This window comes from Colletes gigas, unplaced genomic scaffold (genome assembly GCF_013123115.1).
Source record: "Colletes gigas isolate AHSC1104 unplaced genomic scaffold, ASM1312311v1 Colletes_gigas_Sc00020, whole genome shotgun sequence".
Lineage (NCBI taxonomy): Eukaryota > Metazoa > Arthropoda > Insecta > Hymenoptera > Colletidae > Colletes > Colletes gigas.
This window is the reverse complement of record NW_025106649.1, coordinates 2,282,983-2,300,351: the sequence shown is the minus strand read 5'-3', so window position 1 is coordinate 2,300,351 and position 17,369 is coordinate 2,282,983. Positions and strand designations below refer to the sequence as shown.

General features: G+C 36.1%; 3 protein-coding genes across 10 annotated transcripts; 2 read left to right on the top strand and 1 right to left on the bottom strand.

Moving 5' to 3' along the window:
• Positions 1-335: 335 nt before the first annotated feature.
• On the top strand, positions 336-1,204 carry LOC122400820 (mediator of RNA polymerase II transcription subunit 18). The gene is made up of 2 exons (XM_043402492.1): positions 336-614; positions 700-1,204. Exons 1-2 carry the CDS (start codon positions 412-414, stop codon positions 1,145-1,147), a joined length of 651 nt encoding a protein of 216 aa, XP_043258427.1. The 5' UTR covers positions 336-411; the 3' UTR covers positions 1,148-1,204.
• Positions 1,205-1,796: 592 nt separating this feature from the next.
• Positions 1,797-8,209, top strand: LOC122400776 (RNA-binding protein 1). Of its 8 annotated transcripts, XM_043402418.1 has the most exons (7): positions 1,797-1,891; positions 3,005-3,218; positions 3,398-3,490; positions 4,042-4,089; positions 4,223-4,270; positions 6,669-6,755; positions 7,123-8,209. In XM_043402418.1, exons 2-7 carry the CDS (start codon positions 3,010-3,012, stop codon positions 7,124-7,126), a joined length of 489 nt encoding a protein of 162 aa, XP_043258353.1. In that variant the 5' UTR covers positions 1,797-1,891; positions 3,005-3,009; the 3' UTR covers positions 7,127-8,209. The 8 variants fall into 8 exon arrangements, with proteins under 8 accessions (XP_043258353.1, XP_043258355.1, XP_043258354.1 ...); XM_043402420.1 differs by lacking the exon at positions 4,042-4,089 and having other exon boundaries at positions 7,123-8,208; XM_043402419.1 differs by lacking the exons at positions 6,669-6,755; positions 7,123-8,209 and adding an exon at positions 5,396-5,946.
• A 94-nt stretch (positions 8,210-8,303) lies between these two features.
• Positions 8,304-16,403, bottom strand: LOC122400775 (SET and MYND domain-containing protein 4-like). Its single transcript, XM_043402417.1, has 7 exons — positions 15,188-16,403; positions 11,938-12,472; positions 11,545-11,867; positions 9,403-9,611; positions 9,129-9,253; positions 8,819-9,028; positions 8,304-8,667 (listed from the first exon to the last, which is right to left on the bottom strand). The coding sequence occupies exons 1-7, from the start codon at positions 15,492-15,494 to the stop codon at positions 8,346-8,348; spliced, it is 2,031 nt and encodes a 676-aa protein (XP_043258352.1). The 5' UTR covers positions 15,495-16,403; the 3' UTR covers positions 8,304-8,345.
• Between the last annotated feature and the right edge of the window lie 966 nt (positions 16,404-17,369).

Below are 17,369 nucleotides of genomic sequence, written 5' to 3'. Positions count from 1 at the left end.
GTGAGCCTTTCTCTCTCGACTCCCACGAGGCGATCCGAAATTACTTCGGACAGCTTCGGAGAATCGAGAAAGAGGGCATGCGTCAGTTTGCCTTTGTCGACTTTCCGAAACTCCACGAGCTCACGTACGCGTATCTGGCATGTGTGCGTGTGCACCCGGCGGTGCTTTTCTGGCATCTCTGGTTACGAGATTTTGCGTGAAGTTAGTCACTAATATTTTGGAGATTATTTAGGTATATTATGTTGGATAAAATTTGCATCTATGTTCGGAGGAGAACAATGATAATAAAGTGTTGAAGTTCTACCTTAACCTAAAACTACATATTTGTCAAACATTCGTATATCTTTTAAATAAGAAACATATATATATATATATATATATATATATTGCTTTAAATTTGAAATTTTGAAAATGAGTGCTCCAATAAGTACAGCTATGGACAGCTTAACAGCTGCAATTAAATCTAACATAATTCCAAATCAAGAATATTTATTACAAGGATCAGTGTTGGACAGTGCTGTAGAAGTGTTACTTCACAGGTTACGTGGTTTATGTGATAATGTTGACACTGGACCAGAAACCTTTTATGACCATGAAATGTGTTTCAGTATCAGGTAGATAATATAAGTTGAGAAACATTGTTAAAAATATCAAATTACCTGAAGAAATCACATAATTGTTAAACGTTTTATGTTTTAGGGGATCAGAACAACCGTTGCTTTTGCATGTGAGAAGAGCTTTAGATTATCAAGACATGCCTTGGCAATTACGTTATATCGGTCAACCTGAACTTGGTGACAAATCACGTCCTACAATAGTTAGAAGTAGCTTAGATATAGCAACCAGTAATACAGTTGTCGACTTTCTGACAGAACTTGGATGTAGGTTGGATTTTGAATACATTGCACGTGGTTATATGTTCCGTAAAGGTAGAATGAAAGTCACTGTTTCCAAGATATTTAAAATGGCTCAACAAGGAAAAATGCCTGAAAGTATGGAAGCTATATCTCAAAGTTATCTAGTCGAATTGAGTGTGTTAGCACCAAGTGGTCAAGATGCGATAGCAGAAGACATGAGAATTTTTGCAGAACAATTAAAACCTTTAGTCCAACTTGAGAAAATTGACTATAAAAGGCTTGTTCATTAATGGAAAAATTATAAAACAAATTAGTATTGTATTTTCAATTATAGTAATAAGTTTTGTAAATCCCTTTATACCGTTGTATATAATACAATTTTTTTTATAATTTAAAAAACGTAAAAATAAACGAAATTTATATTTTATTTGTCCTAATTACATTAACATATGTCATCGATGAAGATAATTGACCGTATTTTAAATTTAATTCTCCACGCATTGGCATACAGGTTAGAGTATGCTATTTAATCTACTACCTGTACAATATGAATCAAATTAGGGTATTTATCGATTTTTGGAAACAATTATTTAACGTTGTTTTTTTACTATTATGTGAACAATAGAAAGGTTTTTTTAGAAAAATAAAATAGCTCTTCAATAATAAACAGATTTTACTTAACGGCACTAATACGTAATTTACAATTAAAGCATAATAAAGTATTTTATTTTTACACTAATAATTAAAAGTATTTTGAATTAATTAGTGTTTGAAATATATAAATCGGTAAACATTAAAAATGTAATTTTTATGCAAAAATATAGAAATGTTATAAAAGTTTTAAATGTTCATTTGATCAGAAAGTAGAAGGCAATATACATGCACCAATGCCATCTTAGAAAGGAGGCCACGGAAGAAGATCAACGCTACACACGCCACCATTTTGTGAGCATTTCTACTTGCGCGGTTCAAAGGAGCGGTTGTGTGTGTCGGAAAGTTATAAAGTACTTTTAATAAATTTAATCACTTAAAATGTAAGTAAAACAAAGTATTTCGTTCAAAATAAACGTAAAGTTGTTTATTTGCAATTACATCTAAATGTATCGTGGATGAATTGAGAAAATAGTACAAAATATCCATGGCGTCGTTTCTGTTAGTTCCGACATTGGCTAATTCTTTCATTATTTCTGTATTTATAAGAGTGCAAGTGCGAAAGAAACAATTATTATTTAATATTTTAGTATTTTAAATAAAATTATACAGCTTTTCTTCTATAAATCGAAATATTTATATTTGGTATAATTAGTCTTCGTCCCTGCAGTAAATTGAGAACACAACATGGCGGTATTCTGACTTTCCCTTTTCCGTATAGTCGTCTGTATTTTGTGTCCATCTGATATGGTTATAATTGTAATTTGTTACGTATATTAATCTTGAATTTTTAATTTGTACGGCTAAAATATGAGCTCGCTTTGTGCTGTAAATACTTCAATGAACAGTATTTTCGTTGCCGGTCGATATTTTTGTAATATAGGTAAACTGACAGTGGTTGTCAATAACTCATTCATAATCTGTTGTTGAATCCGATAATAGAATTGTCGTGAATGATATTTTTATCTATGAAAAATATGTTTGTGTTTAAAACAATAAAATCACTTAGTTAGAATCACATAAAGTTAGTTTCAAGAATGGTTGATCAGCGATAGTTTGTTAAGACTATTCTATTTTATCTTTCTTATGCTGCTACAATTAATCCCAGGGTTCTTGTGTAACACAAATGAAAATGTTTGCCAGTCTCCTTAACAGTTTTAATGCCAGGGGTCATTTTGAAAACTGTGTCAAATAATATCGTGCAACACAATAGCACTTCTCTTGTTTCATGTTGAAAAATATCAAACTAATAAGACTAACGTTATTAAGAGATCAAATTTAATTTGTGCATAATGTCACAAAGTTTTCTATATGTTATACTGTGATGAGCATGAATTTAAATAATTATGTAATGAAATCTTTGTTCAAGGTAGAATCAAAGCATGTTACCAGTTTAGCTACTTAGTATACTTACGTCATCCACAATAATAGTATTATGATACTGTCTTTATTATTTACGAAACAAATAATATTTTTAATTTCATTATCAATTACAGACAAAATGTCACGTTACCGTGAATGGGATCTTTCGTGCAAAGTTTATGTTGGAAACTTGGGTAGTAGCGCTAGCAAACATGAAATTGAAAGTGCGTTTAGTAAATACGGTCCACTAAGAAACGTGTGGGTTGCCAGAAATCCACCCGGATTTGCTTTTGTGGAATTTGAAGATCCAAGAGATGCTGAAGATGCAGTTAGAGGACTAGATGGAACGTAAGTATTATAATATAGAGAATGTTTAGTATTTTATAAGGGTGGGCTAGCCATAATTTTTGGTTCAAGTCAGTAATTTTGGATAGCCGAACACCCTCAGTATTTAACCAATACATAATGAGATATATTAAAAGAGCAGCAAAGTTAACTGTAACAAACATTAATTGTTTTGTTTACAGACGCTGTTGTGGAACCAGAGTAAGGGTAGAGATGTCCTCCGGAAGAAGTCGGCGTGGTGGTGGTGGACGGAGACCAGGTCCAAGATACTCCAGGTAAGGAATCTCAAAATGTTAAGCATCCGCATTTTACAGCAACATTGAGCTGCTGCAGATGGCTAAAGTGTCTTGCCAAGTAGGTATTACAGTGCAGTTAATGAATAAGAATGTCAAGAAACTATGCACGGGTTTCGGTGAATTTTTTTATGCACAGCGGATAAATTAATATTTTTTTTAAGTATTTTTGTATAGGAATGCGGGTAGAATATATACTATATACTGCATTTATTTGATTTTAATGCTCTTTGGCTGTTTTTTTTCACTAATAAAGAAACAAAGATGAATATTAGTGCATAAGATAACAATGAAAGAAATTTTGAACATTATGGATCATTTCCGTAACACATTTGGAAGTTTGCAACATTAGCCAAAGAGCAATCAAATACACTGCATGGGTAACGTAAACAAGAAATGTTAGGGCAAAGTTTTAGTTATGGCAGAGGTAGCAAATCATTAGAGTTAATTTTTCCCCTTTGTAATCTCCTTGTGACTATGCTTAGCAAACAACTGGAATTCACGAACCATATATCTTTTTGACAACCTTATAGGTCCCGATCTCGCAGTCCTCGCAGGAGATCACTGGGTCGTTACCCCAGGTAAGATTTTCCTAGCCCCGTTGACCGAAAATTTTCAGGTTCGAGTAGACAAAAGAAAAATCAAAGTGAAACACGGTGATCGACAACATTATGAGCGGTCAAACATACAACAGTTTTTCTTAATTTTGTTTAGGTCCTGGCCAAGAAGTCCGCGCAGATCACCGATAAGTCGTTGTTCCAGGTAATATTTTCTGATTTTCTGATTTTACCAAATTTTCAGGGCCTTATCAAGAACAGCCAATCTACAGTTGCAAGTAGGTATTTGCAAGTACCGCTTGTATTGTGATCATCGCAATTTTGCACGCAGAATCACAATGTATCATATAAAACATGTAGAGTAATTCAAAATGAATTGAATATTGAAAATTGCGTAATTGTCACGATCGGTGGTCAAATGTTTAATTGATTGGCATAAGTTGGAGAGAACAGTATTAAAACAAAGTGCGGTAGACGGAGGACGAAGATAGAGTTTGAAACACTGAAAAAAGAAATTTATACGAGATCAAGAATTAGTTGGTAACTATGAAGCTCGTTCGGTGCATAGAAAGTAGCACCGGTGGCGTATAAAAATAAATCATAGCGGTGTCTGGTGTTAATTTTATCATTTGAAAGCAACTTATTTCTAACGCTTATTGTGCTCTTACCATATAGAATCTGATTGGTTATACTGTGTAAGTGCCTGAAAACAGTAGTTATTCGGTATCTGAAGACTTATTATCACGTTTTACATATTTAAGGTCACTAGTAATTATTTAAGATATCATTTCGTTCAATCGTATTAAATCGTTAACAAACTTTTCAGATATCGAATGAAATATAAATTACATAGCTTCTTACATCGTACAAAAAAAAATTTTGATATTTAAATGCACACTAATGTGCGAATAGCTGAAAATGCACTTGGTGCTTTAGTCACATTTATTTATCGTACACGCATCGAAGCAGCTTAAATTACCTTAATTATATTTCCTACATTAGCTTTTTAAAGCTGAATTTTTATTTTGCTGTTATAATACACTGTATTATTTTTGCATACTGCACTATGCGTTACGATAAGTACATAAATGATAACATGATGATTTATACATCCATCATATAAGTTTAATCGATTAGTTGCAAGTAGAGTCTTCTTTTGTACGCATTAGAGTGGGCAGTCTAGGATATATTAATCGTAATGAGAACTATCGTTGATGAGTGAAACATGTGCAAATTTTGTAAATTTGGATTAAGAAAAACTCGTGTATACCGATAGTGGCCAGGAGTATGATAACTTTGATGGTTATATTGCTAAAACTGACGTTTGCAGATTCTACCAGCGTCAGCTCCTAGCTCTGCTCGTCTCCCCGCCACTACTACTACTGCTACTACTACTACTACTACAGCCACCGTGAAAAAAAGTCTAGCAATCAAAACTGAACAAAAAAAAGCCTGCCTGCCCACTAACTTCCCAACCAGTCACCATCAGTCACCACCAGTCACCGGTAGGAGCCAAGTCGTCCGTCAGTTGACAGTCCGATGCTGTCCGTCAGTCCGTCAGTCCGTCTGTTCCCCTTCAAAAAGACTTCTTCGGGCTACCTCAACCTCTAGCGGCTAGGAGCATCGTGAATCCATCGAACAGCCGACGCGATATGAACGAATTCTTCTGTCAAAATCTCGACGCGTCAGTCCGTCCGTCCGTCCCAACTTCTACTACTACTACTACTACTGCTACTACTACTACTCGTCAACCATCACGTTAAACTTAGCCGACAACGCGACCGCCACTTCTCTTCAACTGAGCAAAGCAAAATGATCACCACCTACACACCATCCCACCACCACCCAACCAAGTACCACCACCACCAACCACCACTACATGTTCACAGTTGTCTGGTATTTCACCGATTTTCAAAGATTTTTTATCTTTTTTTTTTTTTACCACGGCGTCACGTTCTCTGTAGTCCAATACCAGTATTCATACTAGATAATTTTACGTTTTATTCGGCAGATCATTAGTAAAAGAACGCAAGACACCTTGCGTTTATCATTTCGCTTTAATTTCTTTGGCGGTACAGCATACATTGGACCAGGGAACTGTCGCCCGTTACATAATATGTATTTATCAATATATATATGTATGTACATACATTTTCTTTTATATATCTATTAATATGTACATATATATATTGAACAATTACTTGTAAAGATTTAATTTAACCAAATTAATCCTACTTTCGTTTATTGGTTTCTCATTATTGGTGAGATGTCATTTTGTATTAATTATTGTGTCTAACTAGTTTTATTACCCCTTAGGCAAATAGGAATTAGCCAGTCCTAATTCTATTACGGTTGCCTTGCGATCATTTTTGTACCTATGTGTTTAACGTGCGACGTTCTATTTCGTTTCATATTTCGTTTTACAATGTATTCGATATTACATTTTTAGATAAAGTTTTAGTGTAATTTTCAATCGAGGTGCTTAATACGATCCGATGGTTCTAGCGTCGTGAAATTTTGAGACGAAGTGGGGAGTTGCACATTAATAAACTGTTTCCCCAATTTGAGTAAAAGTGGTGTAAAATGTTTTTTTAATATTTTAGGTCACGGTCCCGTAGCCCTCGCAGGAGATCACTGACCCGTAGCCGCAGCCGAGATCGTCGTTCTCGTTCGGATTCCCGTGACAGACGGTATTGATATAACCCCAAATTAAAAACAAAAATGAAAAAGACTAAAAGGAAGCATTAGTCAGATTTTGCTTTTACAACGGGAATGGAATCCCTTTCGTGATATACGGTCTACGAGCGTGTGTTGAAATGGGGATCATTCGTTATACTTGTCAACTAAATGAACTAGCCGGATGGACTTAAATAGCATGATAAACGATCTGTGATACTAATGATCCAAATATTCCTATTACGACAGTTTTGATTTAATTCGTCTGTTATATCCACTTTACACTGAGATTACGACGCGCAGTGCAAAGGCAGCGATGTAGCGAAATTAAATTTAGAACCAAGCGAATCATTTTTAAGTTTATTCTCTATTTACTTACAGTTAGGTGCTAAAAGTGTCGAGAGAACGGACCGACTAATTGTGCCGGATGGAAGACAAAAGAAAACTGATTTTATATGTACATAAAGAAACAATAATAATAATCGTTACCACGCGTACATACTCGGATGAAGCAATGATGATAATAAAGAGTAAAAGACATTTCATATGATACGAAACAAACACGCATACTTGCTGAAATAAATATACCGGGGTTGTGAAATATAGTGACGTGTGCGGGTTGAAAACAGTACGATCGAATGAATGTCGCGAGTCAAATCTCCAGCGTCGAATTTTACGCTTTCTGGATACTGTAGCACAATGTGGATTTGCGCGTTGTAAAGCACACTCGGTGATTGTATCCTTGTGGGTATCGCTTTCCATTCCGTACGAGTGTTTTGTGTGCATCTCGCTATATTTATTTCACCAAGTACAGATACGCTCACTCATAAACACACATACACGCGCGCACACACACACACATTTAGCGTTTAAGTTGTTAATTTTATGCACGCATGAAAGTCAGGTACATGCGTAATATTCTTACACTGATACACACACGCAGTCTATGCATACGTATACACACATCTTACACACGCGTGTATTACACACATCTTACACACGCGTGTATTACACACATCTTACACACGCGTGTATTACACACATAGATGCAGAGTATACAAATGTCAGGACAAGGTTTCTTTTGTGACGCGAGCTGCCAAGTGCGTTGGATATCCTACGAAATGTGCTTATTGCTTTAAAGTGTACGAGTGCGATAAGATTCGATTTACAATTAAGAATAATTAACGATCATCAGGATATCCGTGAGTGGGAACTGACGGCAGAATCGATATAGACTTTGGGCCAGAAACGTTTCAGTGTGAAGAAGACATGGAGAGAAAAAAAAAGAAAGATATGGTCGTTTTATGTTGTATTAATTATTTTGTACTCTTACGAAACTAAGGCTAAAAATAAAAACGTGTATCGTATCATTATTTTTGCTTTCCTATTGCAAATAGCGATTTGATGTCTACTGCTAAATAATAATAAAGTACCAACGTAGCAGCAGATCAGTGTTCGTAACTCGTACCTCCTGTACTGTATTTTGCATACAAATGATCGGATAATAAAAAAAAAAAAACAAATGTCTCGTTGCAGCATTCAGAAATTGTTTCTCGCTTATTATCAAACGGACCTCTCCCAATTCGTTTGACACAGTGAATTTTTTAAACGTACGCGACATTGCCTAAAGTGAGCATACATAACCGAACACCTTGCTGACAAAGGTGATAATCTCTTATAGGCAGAGCGAGGGTTTCGTCCAAAAGCCTCAGTATTTCCAAATAGTATTTCAACGCTTCCACGTTTTTGTCTTCTTCCAAGTTTCGCGCGGCAATTTTGTAAAGCGCGTCCGTGTCTTGTAAGGCTTTCAAACCTTTTAGGATGTTCGTATTGTTGCCACATTTGGAACACTTAATCATGAACTCATTCGTGTCCGTTCTTACAGGTAAAATATTCTTGCATTCTGTTCCAGTCTCGCATTTAAATCTGCAAGAGTAGAATAAAATTTTGCAAACGAATAGATCTTTAAACGACTTGTTTCGACGGTGAGTGTAAAGAATGACAAGAGTTTTAGACTTTAGTAGAAATACTCTCACACTAATTGTCCCCCTTGGTTTTGTGTTTTAGATAACGATACCTGAGAATCGTCGGATCGATATCTTCCAAAAGAGGCCAATGCGCCGTACATGCCTCGCATTTGCAGTCAAACCAGTACCGCAGTCTCAGTGTTCTCTTACGTTCAGTTTCAGGAGACATCGTAAAAATTGGACCGTAATTTTCAGAGATTTCTTCGCCCTTCGCGATCGAACGAACAGCTCGTACAACCATAGTAGTACCGACAAAATATCTAGGCGTTCGAAGATAGTATTTATCAGTTTACTTTAATTGTTGCATGTAAATTTTGCAGGAATTAGTTGCTGTTTCTAAATAAAGGGTTCTCCACTTGCCTGATGATACCAGGACTGCACGAATGATTAAATAGCGATACCGTTGAATACAATCCACCACCTATAAAAATGCTTTTCGCATTTGCCAAGGTTTTTTTGCCTCTTGGTATTGCCAACTCTGATATCTGAAAATTGAGAAACGGGAAAGTAACGAGACGATAAACGATATTAAAAGTACAAATATGCGTGCTAAAACGAAGAGGGTTCCTTTTTTGGTTAATAGTTTGTTCAAATAAAATGTGCACAATTCTTTAATTAGACACGTATGATTTACCTCGTGAGTATTGAATTGCAGCAACATCAAGCTTTGTAAAATTAAACCTCCTATAAATAATTCACCTTCGGAGAGTTTTGTTTCAGCCGTGTCTTCGGTTTTAACACCCCGAGGGAAATACGAGCCTTTTTTTAAGAGTCTCAATAACCAACTGGCTATGTAGGTTCTGTGGATTAGATCTTCTGTCGTTCTTTCGTCTTCGTGCGTTACTACGCGAGAAACATTACATTTATACTTATACTTTACACACAGGGTGTTCGACCACGCCTGGGAAAAATTTTAATGGGAGATTCTAGAGGCCAAAATAAGACAAAAATCAAGAATATCAATTTCTCGACTGAGGCTCCGTTAAAAAGTTATTAAAAAATTTCAAATCATTTTGGAAAAATTATTTTTGGTTGCGGTCCCTAATTACAATCATTTTGGGTGAATACACAAACCCTTGAATTTCTAACCATTTTCGAGAAAAAAATTCAAGTATTGAAATTTTTGGATGAAATTAACAAATTTCAAATCATACTGAAAAAATTATATTTGTTTACAGGGGTCGATTACAAGCATTTTTGGTGAACAAACGTACCCCCGAAATCCTACGCACTTTCGAGAATAAAAATTCTTTACCGAAAATCTAATGTGAGACCAAAATGCAGACAACGCGTATTTTAGTGGAGAATATGTAGAAGTTTTAACAATATTGAAAAATTTGTATCTTGACACCGTAAAGTGAGAAAAACCCCCCAAAACTAGTCCAATATTTAGACAGCCATAACTCGTACAATAGTGAACGTATCACATTGAAACTTTTTTCTGAAGTAGAGCTCATGGGTATCTACAAGAAAGTATTAGACAACTTTTCTGTAGAGCGTCAAACAAATTTATTAAAAATGAAAAAGAAATTTTTAAGAAAAATTGACAAGGGGTGGTGCCTAAATTTTACGATAAAATTAAAAAGTTTCAAATCATTCTAAAAAAATCATTTTCGGTTGCGGGGGTCAATTAAAATCATTTTTGGTGAATAGACCTACCCGCGAAATCCTACCCACTTTCGAGAAAAAAATTCCTCACCGAAAATATAATTCTTGACCAGAAATATCTGCAGAAATTTTCATGAGAGTCTTTTAAACATCGTAACTTTTGAACGGATTGGAGGATTTTAATGTTTCAAAAAGCAAACAACGCGTATTTTAATAGAGAATATGTAGAAATTTCAAAAATATTCGAAAAGCTATTCCTTGACTTCGCAAAATGAGAAAAACACCATAAAAATGATCCAATTTTCAAACAGCCATAACTCCTACAATAGTCAGTATATTTCATTGAAATTTTGGGGAGAACCAGAGTTCATGGATACCTACAAAAAAGTATTGAACAACTTTTCTGTACAGCGCCAACCAAATTTATTAAAAATGAAAAACAAATTTTCAAGAAACATCGACAGGGTTGTTGGTGCTTAAATTTTTCGAAAAAAAAATTTCGAATCGTTCTGGAAAAATTATTTCCGGTTGCGGGGGTCAATTACTTTAATTTTTGGTCAATAGACATACCCTCGAAATCCTGCTCACTTTCGAGAAAAAAATTCGAGTAGATACTGAAATTTTTAGACAAAATTAAACAATTTCAAATTGTTCTGAAAAAATTATTTTTAATTGCAGAGGTCGATTACAATCATTTTCGGTCAATAGACATACCTCTGAAATCCTGCGCATTTTCGAGCAAAAAATTCAGTACTGGCGGAACTTTAATCGTTAATAACTTTTTAACGAAGCCTCAATCAACAAATTGATATTCTTGATTTTCGTCTTATTTTGGTCTCTAGAATCTCCCATTAAAATTTTTCCCGGGGTTGGCCGAACTCCCTTTATACCTTTTCTTGTAGAAATTGTATACGAAGAATAAAGAAGAACATAGCCTAATTGTACTCAGGTGCGCCGTGCTCCTTAAGAGTTTTTAAAAAATGATCCAAGCCAAATAAAACTGTAAACATCGGAGAAAGTATTCAATCGTTCCAGGTAAACGAATCAGTTTCGGAACATAAAAAAAAAAAAATAAAGCTTCGGAATGAATTAGTTCTAATTTAATAGTAATTTCAGTTTGATAAAAATACCAAGTGATCGTTAATTTTATTTTAGCGATGAGCGTTACTTAGTCCATAGTAGGCTTCAAAGTCGTCGCTCTGATGGGGTCGCTGTGGCGTTACTTCGAATCTACCCTTCGAAGTTGCCAGTCTGTCTTTCATTTTGAACAATTCATCGAACGATCGCTGCGTAACCGACCTGAGGGCTAAGAAACACGTTATGGATATGTTTGAACGCCACAATGCGGGCAGCAGCATGCATTCGGTTCGATGCACTTCTGCGTCCATGTCTCTGCACCGGATACCGCAGTAAGCCACCCAGCTGCACATCTTGCAAGCGGCTGGCGTCGGTACGAATATTCTCAAAAAGCAAAAGTGACAATGCGTGAGTCTGAAACGAAATATCAAAAGTTTATAATAATATATCCCGTGCAATAAATAACGAACATTCACAATTGTACCTATATTCGGCCAACAATAACGCACAATGTGGTTTCTCTATCACCAGTATTTCACCGGGCTCGATGTTTTTGGTAGCAACTGCGTGTCTTCCAACGTCACCGCCGTCATCTTTAATTTCCACCGCTTTGCTACACGCAGGATACAAAGGATTACAGTTCTCCATTTTAGGAGTCGGTCTCTTCGGTACGCCACCCTTTTGCGTCTCGAGAGGCGGCATTTTGTTCGCTTTCCGCGCCATTTGATCGCCCTTTTCCATCACCGCGAGCATCATTCTAATGTCGGACTCGAGCTTCTGTTTCTTTTCTAACGTCAATCTCGTATGGTCCAGGGCGGTCAAAGCGCTTCTGAACGCTTGCACGGCCTCCGCGTGCCGTTTCAAGCCTAGCAAACACTTTGCGCGCCTTTCCTCGATTTTGTACAACAATTCCTTCGGATAGCCGACCCGTACAGTTTCCTCCGCGTCTATCAGAGCGTAATTGTAACGTTCCAGGTAATAAAGCGTCGCGGAACGATTCGCCAGTATGATACCCAACTCTGAGAAACAGATTTTGGTTCGAACGTTTATAAATTGCTCTCGATGGAAACGGAGCGCAGAGGGTTGATTCGCTATCTTAGAAATTTTTAACACTATTTGTGTATTTTTGTATAGAAGAGATACGAGATACGTTTAACACTTTGACTGCTACGCCAAAATCATGTTTTGCTCAGGACGCCACGGACGTGCATCACCAGATGCAAGATTTCATAGAAATTAATCTTTTATTTTCGATGTTCCAATGAAAATATTTAATTGCTCAATGGAGCACTTGTTTCAAAGTATCTTCTAATTAGCGATTACGTTCAAAATGTACCAAGCGTCAATTTTCATTCAACTCTTACAATTGTAAGCCGTTCAAATGCTCCGATCACTGATTACTAGACTGCGGATCTTTATGCAAATTCACATTTTTATTAATAGAATTAATGAAACGGAAGCTTCGCAGAAGGTTGTTTCAACACCTAAATATAATAATTCGTATCTTACTTTAAGTACTTCTTATATTTTTGCATATTAAATGCATTCTGTAGTTTTTTGAGGATTAAAATTTCCCATAAATGTGTGGCGTCACCTCCCATGCTCGCCACCAGAGGGGTCGCGCTCTCACAAGCGCTCGACCGACCCCTCGGTTGCTATATACAGGGTGTTCGGCCACCTCTAGCAAAAATTTTAATGAGCGATAGTAGAGGCCAAAATAAGACGAAAATCAAGAATACTAATTTGTTGATGGAAGCTTCGTTAAAAAGTTATTAACAATTAAATTCAAAAATTTCAAATCGTTCTGGAAAAATTATTTTCGGTTGCGGGGGTCAACTACAATCATTTTTGGTGAGTACACATACTTCCGAAATCCTATCTACTTTCGAGAAAAAAAATCGAGTAGGTGCTGAAATTTTTCGGCGAAAAAAAATTTTTCAAATCGTTTTAAAAAAATTATTTTCGGTTGCGGGGATCAATTACAATCATTTTTTATCATTACACATACCTCCGAAATCGTACGCACTTTCGAGAAAAAAATTCCTTACTGAAAATCCAATTAGGTGCCTAAATTTTTCAACGGAGAAAAAAAATTGCAAATCGTTGTGGAAAAATTATTTTCGGTTGCGGGCGTCAATTACAATCACTTTTTGTCATTAGACATACCCACGAAATCCTGCCCACTTTCGAGAAAAAAAATAGAGAAGGTGTGAAATTATTCGAGAAAATTAAAAAATTGCAAATCGTTGTGGAAAAATTATTTTCGGTTGTCGGGTTCAATTACAGTCATTTTTGGTGAATAGACATACCCCCGAAATCTTGCGCATTTTCGAGAAAAAAATTCAGTAAGAGCGGCACTTTAAACGTTAATAACTTTTTAACGAAGCTTCCACCAACAAATTAGTGTTCTTGATTTTCGTCTTATTTTGGGCTCTACTATCGCTCATTAAAATTTTTGCTAGAGGTGGCCGAACACCCTGTATACATTCCTCGAACGACTTCCCAATATCCCAGTCGTTTAAGGGGCCATTCTACCTTGTAGGCATGAAAAATACGTGTTTCTTTGTGATTTTTTTTTGCGGGTTATTAAAGAGCGATTAATTCCGGATTTTGTAGATACATTTATTATATATTTAGCTATATTTACGAATTTTTGCAACGCATAATATCTATTGATTACGCTGTTTTTGTTGATCATCAAACAACAGTTTTTACGAACGGCACCCGACTGCGTACGTGATATCTTGCGAACAAGTTATTCGAAATCCTAAAACCAACGATATTCTTAATATAGATGAGTGTGGTTATAGCATGAACTAGGATCTTTTGAAAAAAACAAAAAATGGCAAAATGGCAGCTATTTTACGAAAAAATACTGAATATTTTCATATATTTGGTTGCTTTTTTGTTAATAAAAGAAAAAGTATTGCATATATCGCAATTATCCTAGTTCATGCTATAGGGAGACCAGTTCTGAAGATACTGTATAAATTTGATGTTGATATCTTGAATAGTTTTTTAGTTATCACGCACGCAGTGCCGAAAAATGTAGTTTCGAGAAAAACAGCTTTAAAGTTTTACGTCCAGTTATTATACCTGCGTGTGGTACATTTCAGCAGGCTATAACTTCGTTAGTTTTCCGAATTTCAATTTAATATTTGGTAGACATATTTTCGAGACTACATACTAAAGGAAAATGCAAAAAAAAAATATCGATTTTTTTAATCCCACAAGGTAGAAAGGCCCCTTACGGCAGGGCCTGCTAGAAAGCCTTACTGATGAGTCCACTGGCAGGCCCGGACGAAACGCGCCCCCTCCTTTCCTTTTCTGTCCTCCTACGAATTCTCACGAGTTCCTACCCGCAGCGAAGCAGCGCCACAAAATGCATAAACATATCCGCAGTCTACTGATTATTACACCACCGTGGCCGGTCATATATGACCAACGTGTGGCAGTCAAAGTGTTAAATAATATAGCAAAGCGTCGAGGTGATTATATCGAATAAGTTTTTAAAATACTCCCGTCGAGTCGAATTTAAGAAACGTCGACATAATTGTAACGCCATTATGAAATTGGCGCAATAAATTAAGCGGGCGAGAGGTATAATTCACGAGAAGTGTGCCGTTCGTTACCCGGACGACAAATTCGCACGGAACAAATACCGTATACGGGGCGGGGAACGTTTTAACAATATTAAATAAATACAACCGATAGTATCGACAGCCATTAATTACCTTCCTGAGGTGCCAGCATGACAGCGTTCGAGTACATTTCCAAGGCCTTGTGGAACTCGCCGTGGCCAAAATATTTGTTACCCAAGTCCTTGAGTCCAATAGCTTTCTCGCTGTTCTTCTGCGTCTGATTGTCTATCTCCAAGGGAAGCCTATGGGCCTCCGGATAGCTAAGAACGAAATCGATTCTCTCCGAGTTGCTGTTCAGGGACGAGAATCTTTTCGAATCCTGTGGACTGATGGCGTTTTGCAACTCCAACAGATTCGAACTGAAGTAATTGTTGGCTTCCTCGTTCGATTCGTCCAACATTTTTAGGCGAGCTTTTATAATCCTACGATCAAATTTATACGCTACGACCTGATGTTCGTTTTATTTTACACGCTTTTATCCTTCCTTTGTTGCCATTTGTGTAATTATTTACAAGTTTATCGTTTGTTTACAGCTCGCGTTTGGGGACAACGGAAGAGTTTCTAAATGTTTATTCTTTTTATCGAACCGAGATTTCTGTGTTTGAGAAAGTTGCCGGTCGACGACACCCGAAGCTACTGGCATCATCCACGCTCCCAGAAGCTATGTTCGTCTATTTCCGTTCGCGCTATTCTCGTCGTCGGGAAACGTAGAGCCGCGCGATACACGACAAGGAACCAGGACAGAAGCATATGTAATTGCGATAGAGTAATTGTGACGGATTAGTACTGGGTAAATTGCAATTGAAACGGAAATAAAAAATGGCGGTTGATTAGCTGTAGCAGAGGTAGCCAACTTCTGTATACATGATGCAATAAAACTCATTGAGTTTTTTTTTTCTTAACAATGTGTCGCAATTTAGTAAAATCTTGACATTTAACGCATTCAAACTCGTGTCTTTAATACTAGGTGATACTATTTAATGATTTGTTAGCCATTTCTGGTTTATAGTACCGACTGGTCAATCTGGATGTGCTAGGGACTGCAGCTAATTAATTTTAGGGGATTTTCTTTCTGTGAAACGTTCCATGAAAGGTTAATGCTGTTATTATGGAAATATATTTACCCTCCTACTGTTTTCTAAATGTTCTAAAATTTAGATACAGGTAGTCCTCCTACCACCCGGCATCCTATAACAAGGTTTTGCTATAACACGATAAGAAAATTACGAAAACCTTTGTACAACACTGGATAACATGATTTTTGCTTAACATATTTAAAAACTGAATTACCTTAAAATAATGACGCGAAGGAATAATGAATTATAGTGGCTTTATATGAAAATATACAGGGTGTTCGACCACCCCTGGGAAAAATTGTAATGGGCGATTTTAGAGACCAAAATAGGACAAAAGTCAAGAATACCAATTTGTTAATGGAGGCTTTGTTAAAAAGTTATTAACGTTTAAAGTTCCGCCCGTACTGAATTTTTTTCTCGAAAATGCACAGAATTTCGGGGACATGTCTGTTCACCAAAAATGATTGTAATTGACCCCTGCAACCGAAAATAATTTTTCCAAAACGATTTGAAATTTTTTTTCCCATCGAAAAATTTCACACCTTCCCGAATTTTTTTCTAGAAAGTGGGTAGGATTTCGGGGGTATGTCTATTCACCAAAAATGATTGTAATTAACCCCTGCAACCGAAAATAATTTTTCCAAAACGATTTGAAATTTTTTTTCCCATCGAAAAATTTCACACCTTCCCGAATTTTTTTCTAGAAAGTGGGTAGGATTTCGGGGGTATGTCTATTCACCAAAAATGATTGTAAGTGACCCCGGCAATCAACAATGATTTTTTTAGAATGATTTGAAATTTTTCAATTTTGACGAATTTGTCCACCTATTGAAATTTTTTTCTCGAAACTGCGTAGAATTTCGGGGGTATATCTATTCACCAAAAATTATTGCAATTGATCCCTGCAACCAAAAATAATTTTTTCAGAACGATTTGAATCTTTTCAGTTTCGCCGAAAAATTTAGGCGAACTTGAATTTATTTAATTCGTTCTTCATTTTTAGTACTGTTATTTGTTGCCCTATAGAAAAGTTGTCTAATACTTTTTTGTAGATACCCATGAGCTCTACTTTAGAAAAAAGTTTCAATGTGTCACGTTTACTATTGTAGGAGTTATGGCTGTTTAAAAATTAGACCATTTTTATGGGGTTTTTCTCATTTTGCGGGGTCAAGGAACTACTTTTCGAATATTTTCATAAT

Coding starts and splice junctions, on each gene's coding strand:
- LOC122400775 (XM_043402417.1), bottom strand. CDS start 15,494: ATGTTGGACGAATCGAACGAGGAAGCCAACAATTACTTCAGTTCGAAT. Junction 9,254..9,402: donor TGCAATTCAATACTCACGAG/GTAAATCATACG, acceptor CTCAATTTTCAG/ATATCAGAGTTGGCAATACC. Junction 8,668..8,818: donor ATCGATCCGACGATTCTCAG/GTATCGTTATCT, acceptor CTACTCTTGCAG/ATTTAAATGCGAGACTGGAA.
- LOC122400776 (XM_043402418.1), top strand. CDS start 3,010: ATGTCACGTTACCGTGAATGGGATCTTTCGTGCAAAGTTTATGTTGGA. Junction 3,219..3,397: donor GTTAGAGGACTAGATGGAAC/GTAAGTATTATA, acceptor TTTTGTTTACAG/ACGCTGTTGTGGAACCAGAG. Junction 3,491..4,041: donor CCAGGTCCAAGATACTCCAG/GTAAGGAATCTC, acceptor ACAACCTTATAG/GTCCCGATCTCGCAGTCCTC.
- LOC122400820 (XM_043402492.1), top strand. CDS start 412: ATGAGTGCTCCAATAAGTACAGCTATGGACAGCTTAACAGCTGCAATT. Junction 615..699: donor GAAATGTGTTTCAGTATCAG/GTAGATAATATA, acceptor TTTATGTTTTAG/GGGATCAGAACAACCGTTGC.